This window comes from Bos indicus, chromosome 6 (assembly GCF_029378745.1).
Source record: "Bos indicus isolate NIAB-ARS_2022 breed Sahiwal x Tharparkar chromosome 6, NIAB-ARS_B.indTharparkar_mat_pri_1.0, whole genome shotgun sequence".
In the NCBI taxonomy this organism is placed as follows: domain Eukaryota; kingdom Metazoa; phylum Chordata; class Mammalia; order Artiodactyla; family Bovidae; genus Bos; species Bos indicus.
Window position 1 is genome coordinate 60,848,893 of NC_091765.1, and position 18,389 is coordinate 60,867,281.

General features: G+C 43.0%; 1 protein-coding gene across 1 annotated transcript; it reads left to right on the forward strand.

Annotated features, from left to right (window-relative positions):
* Positions 1-5,891: 5,891 nt before the first annotated feature.
* On the forward strand, positions 5,892-17,614 carry UCHL1 (ubiquitin C-terminal hydrolase L1). Its single transcript, XM_019962648.2, has 9 exons — positions 5,892-5,978; positions 6,107-6,118; positions 6,601-6,729; positions 9,507-9,657; positions 11,556-11,641; positions 11,719-11,766; positions 12,590-12,656; positions 13,553-13,611; positions 17,183-17,614. Exons 1-9 carry the CDS (start codon positions 5,946-5,948, stop codon positions 17,267-17,269), a joined length of 672 nt encoding a protein of 223 aa, XP_019818207.2. The 5' UTR covers positions 5,892-5,945; the 3' UTR covers positions 17,270-17,614.
* The last annotated feature ends 775 nt before the right edge of the window (positions 17,615-18,389 follow it).

Here is an 18,389-nt window from a genome sequence, read left to right on the forward strand (position 1 = left end):
AGTCAGACACGACTGAAGTGACTTAGCAGCAGCAGCAGCAACCACATAACACAGGCCTAATGGCCAAAGTTAAGGAATTAGGGGCTTCCCTGGAGCCTAGTGGTACAGAATCTGCCTGTCAATGCAGGAGACACAGGTTCGATCCCTGATCTGAGAACAGCCCACATGCTGCAGAGCAACTAAGCCCCTGATCCGTAACTATTGAGCCTGCACTCTAGAGCCCAGGAGCTGCAACTGCTGAAGCCGGCACCCTAGAGCCCATGCTCCACAAGAGAAACCACGCAACGGGAAGCCTGCGCACCACCACTAGAGTGGCCCCAGCCGCCACAACTAGAGAAAAGCCAACGCAGCAAGTAGGGCACAGTACAGCCTAAAATAAATGTAATATAATAATAATAAAATTAAGGAATTAGAGATGAAACTATAGTTAACCCAGACCTTTATATAATCTGGACTATACATCTTTCATTTTCTGCTGTTCGAGTTCCTTGGAATGCTAGAATTGGGAGAAATCGTAGTGTTCATGCAATTTTACTGATTTTTTTTTTTTTTTTTTTTTGCTCATTTTACTGTTGAGGAAACTGGGATGCAAAAAAGTTAAACAGTTAATTAAACTATTTACATGTTTGATGGCTGATCTAAGCCCACCAAAGTCACCGGATTCCAATTTCACAGCTCCACAAGAAGCAGTAACTGAGGGACAGCAGGGCAAGGTCTCTATTTCACTGGTCCTGAGAGTGCCTCTTGTTCTCTGCTACCAGTTGCTGCTGCTGCTGCTAAGTCGCTTCAGTCGTGTCCGACTCTGTGCAACCCCATAGACGGCAGCCCACCAGGCTCCCCGTCCCTGGGATTCTCCAGGCAAGAACACTGGAGTGGGTTGCCATTGCCTTCTCTGCTACCAGTTGCTAGCTGTGTCTTATTACTCCTATGTACTAAAGCCCTTCCTCTATACCTTAAGAACATACGCATTTATTTTTCACCGTGGACAGTGCATGCTGCGAGCTCTCCTGAACACAAGCTGATCATGAAGAGCTTGATAAAAAAAAGAAGAAAGGAAAGACACTAGTGTTTCCTTGTGTCTAAGATACACTTGTTTTTCATATTTAAACATTTTTGAAAAGAGAGGTGCCTGACAACTGACCAATACATTTGATGCACCGGATCCCCCCTCCCTCTCCAAAGAAGCTCTTAAATTGATCATCTATCTTAAAATTGATGATGTTTCAAAGCCCAGAACACATGGTCTATGCCTTATGGCTGTTATCTGCTAACCTCCTCCCCAACCCAGGTAAGCCTAGTATAGTGTCTGACACATAGTAGGTGCTCAAGAAAACCCTGTGTTGAATGAATATGATTCTATGAAGTAAGGTATAATTCGGTGAGGACATGCATTCTCCTCCCTCATGTTTCTTTCCCTTCGGACACACCTGTAAATACAGAGTTAAGGACCTGCTCTTTAGGAAACAGGAGGAAACTTGACTTTATCATAGGAACTAACTGCAGTAACTTCTTTGCATTATATATAATTCTATTGTGTTATTTTTAACTTTAACATATCTGGATGTCAGAACCTTGCTTCAGGGGAAACATTATTGACAGAGGAATTGCCAAGAAAGTTAAAAAAAAATGTTGAGGCAGTACTCTGTCAATAATTTATGTGCTGATTATAAATTCAAACTAAACTCTTAGACCTCAAAGTGAGCCATGCTTTTCAAAGAGTTGGGTGACTTGCTCTGGCCCTGGACATCGTGGAAATTAGTTAAGTTCCTTCTCAGAGGCTGATCTTCATGCTTACTATGACTAAGGCTGTAAGGCTAGCCCTTGGAAGTAGCCAGGACAGTTGAACATGCACAGGTTTTTAAACCAAATAAAATTGGGTTGCAACCCAGAGTCAGACAGTTAGTAGTTGTGTGACTTCTAGCAATTTAAACAGCCTCTCCAAGCCCTCAGTTTATTTACCTGCAAAATCTAGGTAGAAATATGAACATCAGAGGGTTGGTCTGAGGATTCAATGGGGATGACAAATACAATGTCCTTTGTATAATAAAAATAAAGCTAGTACACTTTCTATCTTCATCTCCCTTCTTGGGTAACTTCTGACTTCAGTCAGAAATACCCACTTCTCAAAATATTTGGGGAGTACTGCTCCAGGGCATTGGAGAAGGAAATGGCAACCCACTCCAGTGTTCTTGCCTGGAGAATCCCAGGGACGGGGGAGCCTGGTGGGCTGCCGTCTATGGGGTCGCACAGAGTCAGACACGACTGAAGCGACTTAGCAGCAGCAGCAGCTCCAGGGCTCAAGTCACTTGCCTTCATAAAGACAGTGTGTACTCTACCCCTTCAACTTCCCAGGTGGTGCTAGTGGTAGCCTGCCTGCCAATGCAGGTTAGATATAATAGACACAGTTCAACCCCTGGGTTGGGAAGATTCCCAGGAGGAGGAAACAGCAACCCCCTCCAGTATTCTTGCCTGTAGAATCCCATGGACAGAGGAACCTGGTGGGCTACACAGTTCATAGGGGCGCAAAGAGTCAGACTAACGACTTTCATTTTCGACTAACCATTTCACTTTCACAAGAACATACAGCTTTTATGATGTGCATTAAAACAAATAACTGTTCCAGGTTTGTGATTCACCTAAAATCATGTCATGTACCGCTATTAACATGACTGCACTATACCAATGCAGGAATCCAAAACTCCTCTAGGTATTTTAGACAGAATGGGATTTAATACAGGGAAATACCTATTTACAAAACCACTGGGAGTGCTGAAGGACTAGCCTTAGGGATGAGGCTTCAGGATTGCTTCCATACACTCTAGAACTGTTCTACCAAGGTCATTTGAATATCTGTCTTATTAGTGATTAGAATCAAAACAAGGTTATTTTTTAAAGGGTCCGTCCCAAATCTTTATTGTTGCTAAAAACGAAAACCACTTATGATAAAAATCCTACTTCTGGTGAATCAGAAATGTCCTCTTTAGTTATGAAGGACAGCTTATCCACTCACTGATTTTATTTTTCCACGTATAACAGGTCTATTCCATGTTTATGCTGCACGTTTAATTGATTTTTTAACATATTTTTCCTTCTGATCTTTGTCTATTAATTTTTAATGATTATAAACAAAACGTTGTGGACTTATTTTTCACTTGATATTTTCCAATTACATACTTTCAAAACCACAGAATCAAAACCAAGTGACTATAAAGGCGAACTGTACAATGATGATCAATGCACAGAGCTTCATACATATCCCTATTACAATTTTAACAGCTTTGCTAAGATATATTCACCCACTGAAAGTTTTTTGGTATATTCATAGGGGTGTACAACCATTTTGTACAACCAAAAATCTCTCTATCAAATTTCGCCAGCTTCTTTTAACTTATTTCTCTGAGCCGCACAATTCTCCTATTTAGATTGCTTATTCTTGCTTGCATGCGTGCACTCTCAGCGCCAGTAAAACTGCACAAGATGGGGTCAGAACTACTGCCAGGTGGCTGCAGGCTGAGATTACTCCATTCAGCAGTACTTCCTTTTTTAAAGGGAAAGTAACTTAAATAAGCTCTACAACCACTTCAACTACAATATCAAGGGATGGCAACTCAGGCAGTATGAAGAAAGAACACACTAAGAAGTGTTCTACCAGTCCATCTGGCTAGCAAGTCCAAAAGAAAAGGAGATAAGTGCTGGTAGACATCACTTGTTCTAGATGCAACCATTCTATTTTTCCTAAGAGTTTATTAATTATGAGTCTGAGAATTTGGCTAACCACTGATATTAAATCTCCAGAGCTAAATATATTCTCCCTTTACCATCTCTTTTTGTTTTTTAAAGATCAGAATACAGTTTGTTCATGTCCAGTCTATGGCATCTTCTTGTAGGCAGGGAGCTATTTTATTCATTGCTCTGATGCTTCCTGACACATAATAGGGCCCTGATATATATATATATATATATATATATATATATATATATATATATATATATTTGTTGAATGAATGAATGAATGAATGACTACGTTTAATAACGATCCCTCAAAATGTTATCATTACCTCTTTTACTATTTACTTTGGTAATAACTGTCATCTGCTAACTTCTATGGGTCTATCAGCCTTATGTTAAATGTCGCTTCCTTTGGGAAGCCCTCCTGATTCCCTAGGCTAAGTGCCCCGAGCTCAACTTCCTCCCACACCATTCTTATTAACTGATAAGAGCTCCATGTCAGAAGCTATTCTGTCACCTATGTATCCCCATCACACAGTAGGTTAGGTGCTTAATCAGTGCTTGCTGAAAAAATGATGTAAATTGGGATGTAATTTGTCCTGTCTTAAAGGCAAGAATGAATTTAATGTAGCCAACTATTTTTGTACTACTATTCGTCTGTCTTGACTTTCTTTTTTTTTAAGAAGCAACTTTACTGAGGCATAATTTACATACTATAACATTCATCCATTAAATTCTTCTTACAAATATCATTTTCTCTCTTATTTTCCATGTGAAGGTAATTTTTTCTGATAGCAAAAATGGGAAGAAAATAGAAGTGGGATGTAGTAGAGTTTTGGATAGAGAATGGACTCGTTGAGTCCAATTTACCAGGGTTTACTTCTCAGTCTGCCCTTTCAATTGTTATCTTAAAGGAAATTAACCTCCCTGAGCCATGGATTCTGAGCTGCAAAACTGCACTAAGAAGAGTTTCTTCACTGTCTCCTCTAAGGGTTAAGTGAGATGACATGCAAAAAATCTGATCTGTAAAGGTTAAAAAAACTGTAAAAAAAAAAAAAAAAAGGCAGATCCCCTCCCTTCTCTCTGTCATCTTTTAACCTTGAATCCCCTAAATGGTAAGTCTATTCTTTCACCATTATCATTGTTTTGTTCTGAGCATAAATGAAAAAATACCCAATCTTCTTGTTTCCTTACTATTCAGCAAGCCCTACTTCATTCTGAGGTTAAGCTTTCCTGCACTATTCTTACAAATTTTGTTCCACTTTTTATTCATTCTTAGGCATATGTTGTCTCCATCTTTTGAATATGCTGGTAGAAAAACCCAAACCCCACTTGAGATCATCAAAGAACAGTGGTTTCTTTAACTGCCGTTACCTTTCTTCTTCTATTCTATCATGAACTTAACATTTTATTTTTCAAGTCTCACACTCCTTGAAAGAAAAAAAAAAAAAAGCTTTTCCTTTTACAGCCTCTTGTCTTCAAATCATACCTGTCTATCCACTGGATCTGTTTTCTAAAGTCTCCGACAGCCTGCCTTCTCTGTGTCCTGTATTACAGTCACATCTCCCCTGTCTCTACCGCTTCCCCAAGATCAACCAATTCCTCCCTGGGAATCACATTACATCAGCATTACTAATGCAATAAATGCTATGTTACAGACTATGTTTTATTCTAGGCGGTCAATTAAAAACGAATCTCGGTGCTTGTTTGATTTAACATGGAGGATGAATTATTTAAGATCAAATGCAAACTGCTGCTAGATTTGGAAGACATATTTATATTCATATTAAATATATACCTGTTGAATTTGGGTTTTTTCTCAATGCTTCAGAGACTCTAAGCTTTCAGGTAATTGGGATGGTCGAAAGCGTGGTTTTCCAGAAACTTCGCAAAAAATTAGACTGCATCAAAAGGACTGCTCCACACATGCAAGAAACACCTACCAACAAAACCCATCTTCACAACCACCAGATTATCTCACCAGCAAGTGAGACTGCAAGGTTTGGGGGCTAGGCCGTACCACTCCGCGCTGCGCATGGGGGGATTCGTGCCTATTTGGCGGCGACTGACCGTTTCCCCTCGCTTGGTTTTGCCTTTGCTCCCCCTGCGCAGGCACCCACAATGCGTCAGGCCGGCGCCTTATAGCTGCAGCCTGGGCGGCTCCGCTCGCTGTTTTTTCGCTTCTCTGGGTTGTGTTCGTTTCGACGTCCGCGAAGATGCAGCTCAAACCAATGGAGATTAACCCCGAGGTGAGCGTCAGGTGCATGGTTGCCCGGGGGTGGCGGGGAGCGCAGGGCCGAGGGTCAGCCCTCGCTAGGTAGCGTATCACTGACTGCTTTTATATTTGCTTTTTTTTTTTTTTGCATTTGCTTTTCAGATGCTGAACAAAGTGAGTGACGTCTCGCGCTGCCTCTGTCCTCCTCCCCCCGGGAGCACCGAGGCGCCTTCGGCTGTTTTGCGGAGACCCAGCGGCCCCCTGCGCACTCTAGAGGCGGGGGGGCTGGGGCGCGGCCCGGGCGCCCTCTCCCTGCTGCTGCATGGGGGGCGGCGGTGACTCTGCGAAACCGGTCGTGGGTGGGATGGAGGAGGCTGCGCCCAGATGCGAGCGCGAGGCCGAGCTCCCGAGGGCGTGGCGCGGGGCGCGCGGACTAGGATGCCCGGGCGTCGCGGGAGCCACGTGTGGGCCGCGCTTTGTGCTGTGTCATTGCGCCCGGCTGGGGTGGGGGGCGGGGCGGGGCTGGGCCAGGCTCCTCCCAGGCCCGTGTAGGGGCGCGAGGATGCGGAACCCGCGCCCGCCGCCTCCGTCCGCCTCTCGGCGGGGGCTCGCACTTCTGGGTCTCTGCACCGGGCCGCTCTATTTCCTCTCCGCAGGTGCTGACCCGGCTGGGGGTCGCCGGCCAGTGGCGCTTCGAGGATGTTCTGGGACTGGAGGAGGAGTCTCTGGGCTCGGTGCCAGCGCCGGCCTGCGCGCTGCTGCTGCTCTTTCCGCTCACGGCGCAGGTAGGGCGTGGGGCCCGGGGTGCGCAGGCTCCGCGCTGTGCGCGCTGCCCCCAAACCCGAGTGAGGCGTTGAAGACGGTGTAGGGTCTCCTCCCGTTCTGGCCGCCCAGTCCTGGCACACTGCCTCTTCCTTGTCGGGGATGGAGGGAGAATTCACACTTTCGTGGTTCCTTACTCCCTGGGGGTCCTGTTTATTGAGGTTATTGTTTTGTCTCGTGTCCATCAGCGTTGCTTTAAACTTGGAAGAGAAGCAGCATCTCGGTTCCATCATCCTGATTATCCAGGAAGATTGTTCATCCTACTCGTGAGTCAGGTTGACCCTAGGCTTTTCCGAGCTTTTCACGCCAAGGAGTGGCTGGCCGATTGTTTGCCTTTAAGGGCTGTGATCTGTTGTTTTATTGTCTGGTTCTCTCTCAGACTCCCTCCTTGGTGTAAAATGGAGGGATCTCGGTGGGCCTAAACCCGAAGTAAACAATAGGTTCTTTAATTTTACGCCTCTACTGCCTGGGCCTTCAGTGGATACAGGGGTTTCTTCCCAAACCTCCACGCCCTACAACTTACACACTTGGTTTTTTTTTAGTCTCTCTTACTTGTTTTTCTAAAGCTTAATCACTGTGCCTGGTTCCGGTGTGGAAATCACCTTCTAGCTCTCTGACCTTGTAGCTTATTGAACAGGTGGACATTAGACCTGTCTTGGAAATGCTTTTTCATTTCTCTTTAGATGGTCTTCCTCCTGCAAGTATGCATGGATGTACCTCAAAGACTGAGTATCAGATATAATACTGATTATTGGCTAGGGTGGCTAGGGTGATTGTCTTGGCTGTACGGAATCCCACTTGTGAGCATGGCTTTGTCTGTCTTAAAGTGCTGCCACTCGATCCCTGATTTAGGAGTGGTTGAATTTTGCTTAAGTCAAACTCCAGGGGCATTAGCCTATGGGGCATCATTCCAAACAGTGAGTTTAACTCGCAGCATCCTAAGGCGACAATTCTAGAAACATCTCAGTATAAATTAAGCCTTTGGAAAGTTCAGGTGTTCCTCCAATGGGCCAAGTATTGGGGGTTAAAAACAGTTATTAAAAGCTATTAGGATAATCCCACCGACATGTTTGTTACTGAATTTTCACTTCGGTGAAAATGGAGTTCCCAAATAATTGCAAGTCAGAGTATGTTCCCTGTAGATCAAATCAAATGCAGTTTTCTCTCATTTGAGCCTCTCACAGAGGTTTCTTAATAGAGGAACCATGATGACTCGGGCATTTTTGAGCTACAGCACTCAAAATGCAAGGCCTCTGGGAGGCAGTGGAGAAGCGTATTTGTCTTACAAGAGCCCACTGGTCTCATTTTGCTGGATCAAGCAGCTCTTGGTTAGAGAACATTCTGGATTGAACATTTTGTGCTTGAGAGAGCGCGATACTTTTTCCTTTAGCTCTAGTTAAGTCTATCAGATTCAGTGAATGCCTATTTTGCAACACAAAACACCTTCTGGGCTAAATACTGAAGCAGATTCAAAGCAAGTTGAGGTTTATAGGTGGACTTCCAAAAAGCTAATGTTAATTTAGAAAGCATCTAATTTTGTCAAAGAATATTATGAAATCCTAAATGGACTACTTCTAAAACATTTTAAGTGATCATGAAATACTTACAGAAGTGTCGCCATGCAGGAGTTCAGACAACCATAAAGGATGATGCTACCCCGTTACGAAAAATTAAATCTTTTTTTAGAAAAGTGAAAATCCTTAACTGTCGATGGAAGCTCAATTCAAGTACAGTAGATGATGCTAGAACATCCTACTACTTGGAGTTGATCTTATGTGACAAGAGAGCTTATACCTTTGATAGTACCACAGACAAAGCTGAAACTTCAATTCCATGTAAAATAATGCAAGGCTACTAGAATTAGAAATATACATACTTCTGGGGTTCTGTACGATTTATACTGGTTGTAAAAATTAGTATTTCTGTAGTGTATAATTGGCAAAGAAACAAGTGTCTCCTATTTCTTTCAGGAGAAATTTTTGTGAACTCACAATCCAGCACGCTAGACCAGTTGTCTTTCCTCCCTAAAAGTTGTTGTTCAGTTGCTCAGTCATGTCTGACTGTTTGCAACCCCATGGACTGTAACCCACCAGGCTCCTCTGTCCATGGGATTTCTCAGGCAAGAATAACTGGAATGGGTTGCCATTTCCTTCTCCAGGGGATCTCCCTGACCCAGGGATCAGACCCGTGTCTTTGCATTGCAGGCAGTTTTTTATTAAAAACATGAGGGAGTAGTTAATTTCTTTAAATCGTTCCTTTCTATAGTTTTTGAAGTGACATGTACTTGGACTAGAATAACTTCAAAGAATAAAGAAGTATAAACTAGCTGGTGTTCTTGGGCATTCAGTTGACCATCGCTTGATTGGAGTGCGTGTGTAAGATACAGTTGTTGGTGTTAAAAGGAAGGAAAGAACGAACTTGTCTGTTTTTCTGACTTCAGCACACCATCCATCTCAAGCTAAAAGGTGGCGGTGGTGTCTAGACAAACTTGGGCTACAATTCAAGACCGCTACTGCACTGCAGCTGCAGGGTGGAGTGTCTGCACCTCTCAGAACCCCACTGGCTGACTTGGTATGGGAGGCAGACGGGCCATTCTCTGGGTGCCAGCCAGCACCTAGGACCAAGACTCCTGGTCACACATCCCACTTGTGTCTCCGTTTAGGCACTAGAACTCACTGTGCTGCCATCTGTTCTTTGCATTTGCATTTTGAGATGTAAAAATGTCTTCTTGAACTCACAGCATGAGAACTTCAGGAAAAAACAAATTGAAGAGCTGAAGGGACAAGAAGTCAGTCCCAAGGTGTACTTCATGAAGCAGACCATTGGCAACTCCTGTGGAACCATCGGACTCATTCATGCAGTGGCCAATAATCAGGACAAACTGGAGTTCGGTGAGTGGGTTTTGAGGCCAGTCACCCTCTAGTTGATCTTCAGTTAACTGCAGTGCTTCCTTCCAACATTCCCAAGGGTCTGTTCAGCAAAGCCATTGCCTTAAAATTTTTTTGAAAACCTACTCATGCATATAGGATCAGCAGCTGAATTCTCATTGTTCTTTCTCTTTTGAGGAAGGGAAGCTCATTTTCCAAGAAGCGTGGTATGGCTTCCTCCACCTGGAGAGTCAGACTCTTGGGCTCTCCCATGAGCAGACAGAGAATTGTCATGATTGTCATGTGTTCCTGGTCTAGTCTCAACAATTCTAAAGAGCTAGAGTTGATGTTAAGCCATAACATACCAGCCTTTAGGACCTTTGTTTAATGGTGCAGTGTCTCATAAGCAACAGGAGAACTAACATGGCCTAAAGCAGCAGGAGATCCTGCAGGGGCATAGCCGCAGCCCAGCACTTTGAATGATCCATCTCTGAACAAAGCTGGGTCAGGGGTTTTAGCCTGCCTTCAGCGGGTGCTGTGGAGGACATAGAAGAGATGAGTCTTAGCCCTGAAGTTGTCAGAAGCTCAATTAACAGTGCTAACAATGCTAAAATACATGGCATTATATATGATTTAGGCCAAGGGTCAACACATTTAAAAGCCAAAGAGTAAGTCTTTTAGGCTTTGAGGGCCATATGTTCTTTGCCCTTGTAGTGCTATAAGTAAGAGCAGCCTTAGACAAGATGTAAAGCAGTGGATGTGGCTGTGTTCCAGTAAAACTTTATTTACAAAGATAGGCAGCAGTAGTTTGCCAACTCCTGATTTAGACAGTGGATGGGGGTGGCTGAGAACTGAATAACTTCATCTAAGAGTCCATGCTGTCGCTTGTAGCAGGTCAGATAACTTTTTTAACAAAGGAATTGTGGTTCAGACTCTACTCTTTGTATAATTTTGAAATTAAAAAGCAGGGGGTTATCCAGCCATAAAGGGACCAGATCTTCTAGAACCTGCTTTTTCAAATAATTGACGCAGCATAGTCATATTAAAAAATTGTAGCTTGGTCCTTTTTATTTCTTCTGCAGTAAGTATCATTTTCTTTAGAATGTTGTATTCCTGCAACTGCAGATACTGTAATTCTGTAGACATGGTCCTGATGGTGCCACAGGCCTAATCTGAGTCATAGTTCTCCTCATAAAGTTATGAAACGTTTCCTGTAACTTCCGAATTTTGAATGGTGTGTATTTAGCAAATCTGAAACGTTTAGAGCTGAAAATTCAAATCGAGGTCTTTAGAAACGCGAGGTGCTGTTGGCTTCGTACTCACTGAGCAATGACACAGTGTTGACACCAACCATCGGCTAGTCAGCTGTTCTAGGCCAGCTGTTAGGTGCTTTGCATTTCAGGTCTTTAGGTTGATGTCTGTCTGGATAACCGTATTACTAAGATTGCTTTTCTTTGCCCTGAAATAAGTCTTGGTTTGAGAACCATTACTAGATTTGAATGCTGCATCACGTATGCAGTAAACATTCATTATGCATGGGTAGCTGCTGTAGATGACAGGACTAGACAAGACAGTTCTGCCTTTATGGCATCAAAAATCTCACAGATTGGTGCTGCAGTTGGATCAGTGCTGTAACAGATGTTATCAAAGAGATAAGGGTGAAGTGGAAGATGAAGGGGTTGGGGAGCCAGGGAGATATAAGGAGGAGCCTGAACCCCCTAGAAGAAGGGAGAGTTCTCTGGTTTGAATGCAGTGAGAAGGGAGGGGTTGGAGAAAGGGGCTGGGGAGGGGACAGCTCATTCCCATCCTTTGAGGCCATGGTAAAATTTCAGGTTGCCAAACAAGGATGTGCTGTCTGCAGTAAATGTGCACCCATTCACATTATACCTGTACTAATGATGCTTTTGTTTTTTTCCCCCCAGAGGATGGGTCTGTTCTGAAACAGTTTCTTTCTGAAACAGAGAAGTTGTCCCCTGAAGACAGAGCAAAGTGCTTTGAAAAGAATGAGGTAGGAAGAGAACTGCTAGAACATTGATTTTTAGTACTCTGGAGGTTTCTGTGCTAACTGTCCTGTGTTTTCCGCAGGCCATTCAGGCAGCCCACGATGCCGTGGCCCAGGAAGGCCAATGTCGGGTAAATACAAGTTAAAGCCAGGTGGTCCAGGCGTCCTCTGTTTCCCCAGAAACCTGTGCAAAAACCTCTCAGCAGGATCCAGCACATGTGTCTACTCAAGGCCGAGGAATCCAGAAAGTTCTACCAAAATAATGCCTTGACCAGACCTGTTCATAAAAATGGCTCCTCAAAATAGCTAATTGGCAGTTGACACAGTCTTGAGTAAATTCAGGCTGATAATGTTTTATGTAGACTCAAATGGGTCTAGTAGAGTAAGTAACACCCTTCTTAGTAATAAGCATTTTAGATACTCTTAGTCACTTGGAGAGCAAGCTAGACCAGCAAGAACTAACAGTTTCTAGATGACTTAGGTATACCAATAATAACAGAGCCTTCGAGTCAACTGTTAGATTTAAGTTTATACAACCCTAGTTGGCTCTGCCACTATCTAGTCTTGACCTTGGGTGAGATGCTTATCCTCCTGAAGTCTTAGTTTCTTCCTCAGTAAAAAGCAAGTCTTAAGAGTTCTGATATTACTGTATATCTACTTTAATGGTCTTAGAATAAAACCTAATATATGGGAAATAGATATTAGCTCTAATCATTTAAAATAATACATAGGCAAGTTGGTTCAAGCATATTCCACTTAGGGACTTTAACAAATTAGGTCCTGCTTATTGTATATTGCAAAATACAGATATCAAATGAACAGATTGTACACCTTAAACTTATTCAATGTTACATCATTTATATCTTAGTTTTTTCTTTCAGCTTTATTTTTAAATGCAGTATATCATACAGTAAAAATTCTCATTTTCGAAAAAAATGTCTTGATTCTCTTCAGGTAGATGACAAAGTGAACTTCCATTTTATTCTGTTTAACAACGTGGATGGCCACCTCTATGAACTTGGTATGTTTCACTGTTGGAGTCTAATGTAACTGCATGCATTCTCTCACACACAGTTCCTCTTAGAGTACTGGTGTGGGGCTTTATGGCTGCACTTCCTGTATCTTTAAGCTCTTACGGGGGCATTTAACCCTTGTTGTGCCCAGAGTACCTCCCTCGGACAGCTGACCAGTGGAATGAGTGGATTTAGTCACAAACCAGTAAAGAGAATGGGTCAGCCACTTCAAGATACGCATTCAGATTCTGTCTTCTACCTTCTACTGTAGCATCACCAGTATAGTCTCCACCATCATCCTTTTCAGACAAGGAATACTTTTAGAAGGAAATAAATACTTAAACATGACCTATCTGTGTAAAAAGAATTTAGATATGTTGGGGGTAATTCCTGTTAGCTGGTTTTACAGGCAATGAGGAAGATCATCCATCTCTGTTTTAGGAGTCATCCCCTTTGTATTAATGGGGAAAGACTTGCAGCTGTGTTATCTCAAGCCAGGATACTACATATGGGCAAGCAAGGGTGAGGAAAACTTGGGGCCAGTCAGCAGTTGTTGAGGGACACATGGAATCTCAAAGATCCCTTTGTCTTGCCTCCACCTTCGTGTACCTACAGACTGCATCTAACTTCTGTGCTGTGGTCCTTCTCGAGAGATGGGCACAAGCCCTGCTGTTAGGTCACTGGATTGGGCTTGTGTGGTCTTGGCGCTTGTAGATTAGAATGCCTGGGATGGATACTAGGAAAACTTGACCCTCATTTCCAGCCTGTTTGTAGGCAGCCTTCCCTCAGTGGGAGTGGTAGTTGTATTTGGAAGAATCTAAAGCTTGCCTTTAAGTGGCACAAGCACAGTGGCCAGAAAACATAGATGGAGAGAGAACCGACATGCCTGGCTTTTCTGTTTCAGATGGACGGATGCCTTTTCCAGTGAACCATGGCACCAGCTCAGAGGACTCGCTGCTGCAGGTAATCTGTGGCATCCATTTCCACTGGGGCCCACATTGTGTTAGCTAGTTTGTCTGTTCTGAAATGCAAACTTTTTTCAGTACAGCCAGCATCGATCATCTGGGATAAGAGTAATCTTTAGGGCTTAAAGATCATCTTAGTAATTCTATCTACCTCATTTTCTGCAAAGGGTTTTAAACAAGGTGCTTTAGAGCAGCCCTGATTAATCTGTCTTGTGTTCTGTCTTTAGCCCACAGTTAGAATTAGCCTGAAAGTTATTGCTTACTCCCTGTGGGATTAAGGTGACCATTGTCCCTTTGTCAGATTACATCATAGCCACTGACTCAGACTCAAGGAACAGCAACCCAAGCCTTGCCTAATCCGTCTCTGACAGCTGAGTGTGGGTCAGTCTTGACCTGTGAATTCTGGTTATGTGGTTAACTCTTTTGAGTTTTTTCTTCCCACATGGCCACTCCACTGTTAACAGGTCAAAAGAAGCAAATTCACAACATGCCTGAAAAGAACTTTAAGATTCAGGGTCACTATGTAACCATCCTGGTACAAGTGACTGCAGATAGCTCTTAATTCTAAAACAGAGCTGGCAGACTAGTCCACTTCACCCTAAAAATGAATCTAGAGTTGAATCAGTTTGCTTTTATAAAGGAAAATTACTTAATTGTAATAAAATTGAACTTGATGTTAAGATACAACTTCTTCATTTGTCGTAATAAAAGCTAAACTCTTTGGTGTGCTTATGTGCAGACAGGGAGTTGGCAAAAACTTTTTCTGTGACGAGCCAGGAAATATTTTAGGCTTCCTGTGGCATATGGGCTCTGTTGCATGTATTCAGTTCTTCTGTGACAGCTCCAAGGCAAGCCCATAGGCAGTGTCTAAATGAATGTGTATGGCTGTGTTCCACTTAAACTTTATTCACAAAAATAGGCAGCAGGCTGGATTTGGCCCACACATTGCAGTTTGCCGACTCCAGGCTAGATGCTGTACTACGTTAATTACCTGTTTCACAGTCCTTTCAATGATGCTGTGAGGTAGTCACTCTCATTTTACAGGTGAGGAAGCTGAAGTGCAGAGGTGAGTGATGCCCACGGTCAATGACAAACTGTAGAATCAAGCTTCAGGTAGTTGGGCTGTCTGTGCTCTTAGCCACTCTACAATACTGCCTTTATAATAGACCTGTCTTTGGAATGCCATAGGCCTGGTGACCTCAAGGTGTTAGTGGACCAAGTGATGCCATTCTTGGAGGGAGGGTCCCTTTCTCTGGCCAGCTTTCATATACACCTGAGATCAGTCAGAGCTAATTCTTGGATATACCAGGGGTACCTGAGAATGGTGATACGGAATGAGAACTAGACCTAGAGAAACAGGATGAGGGTTTGCATGAGAGTCAGGATTCACTTATGGGGGAGAAAAAGAATAGGGGCAGTAATTCTCGTTGCATCCTACTTGGATTGAAGGCTCTGGTCCTTCTAATAAAGTTTCCCAGGTGCATACTTAACTCCTATCTAAGGTTATGCTAACACAGGCACGCCTCACATTGTGGGTTCAGTTCCAGACCATCACAATAAAGTGGGTATCATAAGAGTTGAATTTTTTGGCTTCCCAGTGTATATAAAAACCATGTTTAAGTGTGCAATAGCATTATGTCTAAAAAAATATATACATAGCTTAATTTAAAATACTGCCAAGAATTGGCTGACTATTCCCTGAGCCTTCAGTGAGTCAGTATTTTTGCAATAGGAACATCAAAGATCACTGATAACCATAACAAATTTAATATTAATGAAAAGTTTGAAATACTATGAGAGTTACCAAAATGGGACACACGTACAAAGTGAGCACATGCACTGGGAAAGTGCTGCCAGTAGACTTACTCCGTGTAGGGTTGTTACAAAGCTTCAATTTGTGTAAAAAAGAAAAAAATGCAGTATCTTCAAAGCCCAGTAAAGTGAAGTGCAATAAAATGCGGTGTGCCTGTACCATAAAATGTACTCTTCATAGAGTACCTAAAACTTCTGTGAGTAGAATTTATGAGGTGTGGGGAAGGTAAAAACCTTTTTGTTAAAAAACACAAAACTATATTACAATCAGCCAGCATCTTAGTGTGAATTCTTTTCCTAAGACTGGTCCTATATGGTCAGAGATGTTTTAGGTTATCTAAGTGAAAGTGAAAGTCACTCAGTCGTGTCCAACTCTTTGCAACCCCGTGGACTATACACAGTCCAGGGAATTCTCTAGGCCAGAATACTGGAGTGGTGGGTAGCTTTTCCCTTCTCCAGGGGATCTTCCCAACCCAGGGTCTCCCACATTGAAGGCAGATTCTTTACTGTTTGAGCCCCCAGGGAAGCCCAAGAACACTGGAGTGGGTAGCCTCTCCCTTTTACAGCAGATCTTCCTGACCCAGGAATCGAACCGGGGTCTCCTGCATTGCAGGCAGATTCTTTATCAACTGAGCTATCAGGGAGGCCCTAGGTTATACTCCAAATAAACTTGCTAAACTGGTGAGAAAATACATAGACTTAACCCAGGCATCTTAAATTTGAGTGAATTAGGTCACTGCTTAGTGTGTGTAGCAGATGGCTGTTGTCTTTAGAGGCACACCCTTAATGTTAATGAACACCATGGGTCCTAAAGGAAAGTAGATTTGGGGAAGGCAGTCTGTAATACCAATGTATTAAAAATTCCGATAGAATGTTACTTTAGATCCCCTGCAATTTTTCTGAGTGGTTCCAAAGCACGAAGAAAACCAGGGTATGGTTGATGCTTTAAGGGCCAAAACTGATCAGGTTGGTGATATTTTAGACCTTGGGAACTAGTGTTCCGTGATTGTTTTCTGTCAGAGCATCCAATAGCCTCTTAAAGGTCTTACATTTAATATTTTGGTTGGACTCTTTCTACTGGACTTTTTACAAATTGAACAATGATCAATATTCTGATCCCAATACATTTAAACCCTAGCATTCAGCAGCTAACATTGGGATCAATTTTCTGTCCTTATTCTTTGTAATCTGGGTTTTAGAATTAGTAATTCATGGCATTCCCTAAATATCTAGGCAATTATTTACCTGTACCTGGAATGCCAGATATTTAAATTTTGTAGAAGGTTTACTTTCCCCTGGAGAAGGAAATGGCAACCCACTCCAGTCAGTATTTTTGCCTGGAGAATCTCATGGACAGAGGAACCTGGCAGGCTATAGTCCATAGTGTCGCAAGAGTGGGACATGATACCACCACCAAAATGTTTACTTTTCCCTAATGAAGAGAAGTGAATTTTCTGTCTGGATTTGAGGGGAAGAGGGTGTACTTGTCAAAGCCAGCACAAGGTGGCAGGAGCACAGAGCATTTGCGAGTGGCCATCAGGGCTTCTGAAGCCCTGTCTGTGATGTGGGTCCTTGTCTTTCCCATCACCTGATTTTTTTTTTTCCCTCTTGTCTTAAGCCCTGGTTTTCAAGTTTGTTGGGAGGTTTAAAGTTGGTCAGGGTGCACTTTGCGGGTCTCAGTGATAATTTTCCCTTGAAGTGTTCATTTTGAGCTGTTTGGTGTTTAGAACTTAATTCACAACTTTCCTCTTCCTCAGGACGCTGCCAAGGTCTGCAGAGAATTCACTGAGCGTGAGCAGGGGGAGGTGCGCTTCTCCGCTGTGGCCCTCTGCAAGGCGGCCTAATGCCCCGTGGGGGGCACTTTGCTTCTCCCCCTCTTCCCTTCATTGTGAAAGTATATCCCCCCCAATGCTGGTATAAAATGCTTCAGTACTTGTAGAGCACAGCTGTTCTCCTTCGGTTCTGCAGATAAGCACTTACCCTCAACCACGCCCCCACACTGGCAGAGCTCAGCTGTCGATGGAGCAAGTTTGACATCAGCCTGTGATGGCGAAGCATTCCCCGCGTTGTGTCTTGTACCTCAATATCTGATGCTTTAATGGCTACTTTGGTTTGTGTCTGTAAGTTAAGGCCTTGGATGTGGTTTGTCCTTGAATAAAAGTTTTCTGCTGATAAGAGATAAGCCTAAACTGGTTTTCGTTTTTTCTTCCCTCCAATATATCCCAAAGTTTCATAGCAATTTACATATATACCTTCCATATAAGAACTTTTACAGTACTGGGAAGAAAATTATCATGAAATTATCAGTTCAGTGTGTTTCTAGATTTTTTCCTATCAGTTCAGTTGCTCAGTCGTGTCCAACTGCGTCCCCATGAACTGCAGCACTCCAGGCCTCCCTGTCCATCACCAACTCCTGGAGTTTACCCAAATGTATATGTTACTGTGTGTTCCTATAGGCTTTTTTTAAAATTAGACTTTTTTGGAGCAGTTATTTAAATACGTTGATAATACATTGTTAGTTTCAGATTACGACATAGTGATTCGACGTTTAAATACATCATGAAATGATTACCATGATAAGCCTAGTAACTACCTGTCCTCTTACAAGATTAATGCAGTGTTAGTGATCATGTTTCTTATGCCATAAGAGTAATTTTATAGAAAAACAAGATGTTACAGTTCTCATATACCCCTCATCCATTGGTTGCTCAAACGCGAAAACATCTGCCTGTGATGTAGAAGACCTGGATCATTCCCTGGGTGGAGAAGATCCCCTTGAGAAAGGAATGGCAACTCGCTCCAGTATTGCAAGGAGAATTCCATGGACAGAGGAGCCTGGTGGGCTACAGACCATGGGGTCACAAAGAGTTGGACACAGCTGAGCAACTAACACCTCTCATCCATTTCCCCCATTTCATCTTAACATTAATATGATACGTTTGTCACAGTTAATGAACTGATTGA

Bases quoted from the DNA above. Each gene is read 5' to 3' on its own strand.
- UCHL1 (XM_019962648.2), top strand. From the start codon at position 5,946: ATGCAGCTCAAACCAATGGAGATTAACCCCGAG. The intron at 6,730-9,506 runs GTAGGGCGTGGG...TTGAACTCACAG, and splicing joins TCTTTCCGCTCACGGCGCAG to CATGAGAACTTCAGGAAAAA. The intron at 12,657-13,552 runs GTATGTTTCACT...TTTCTGTTTCAG, and splicing joins TGGCCACCTCTATGAACTTG to ATGGACGGATGCCTTTTCCA.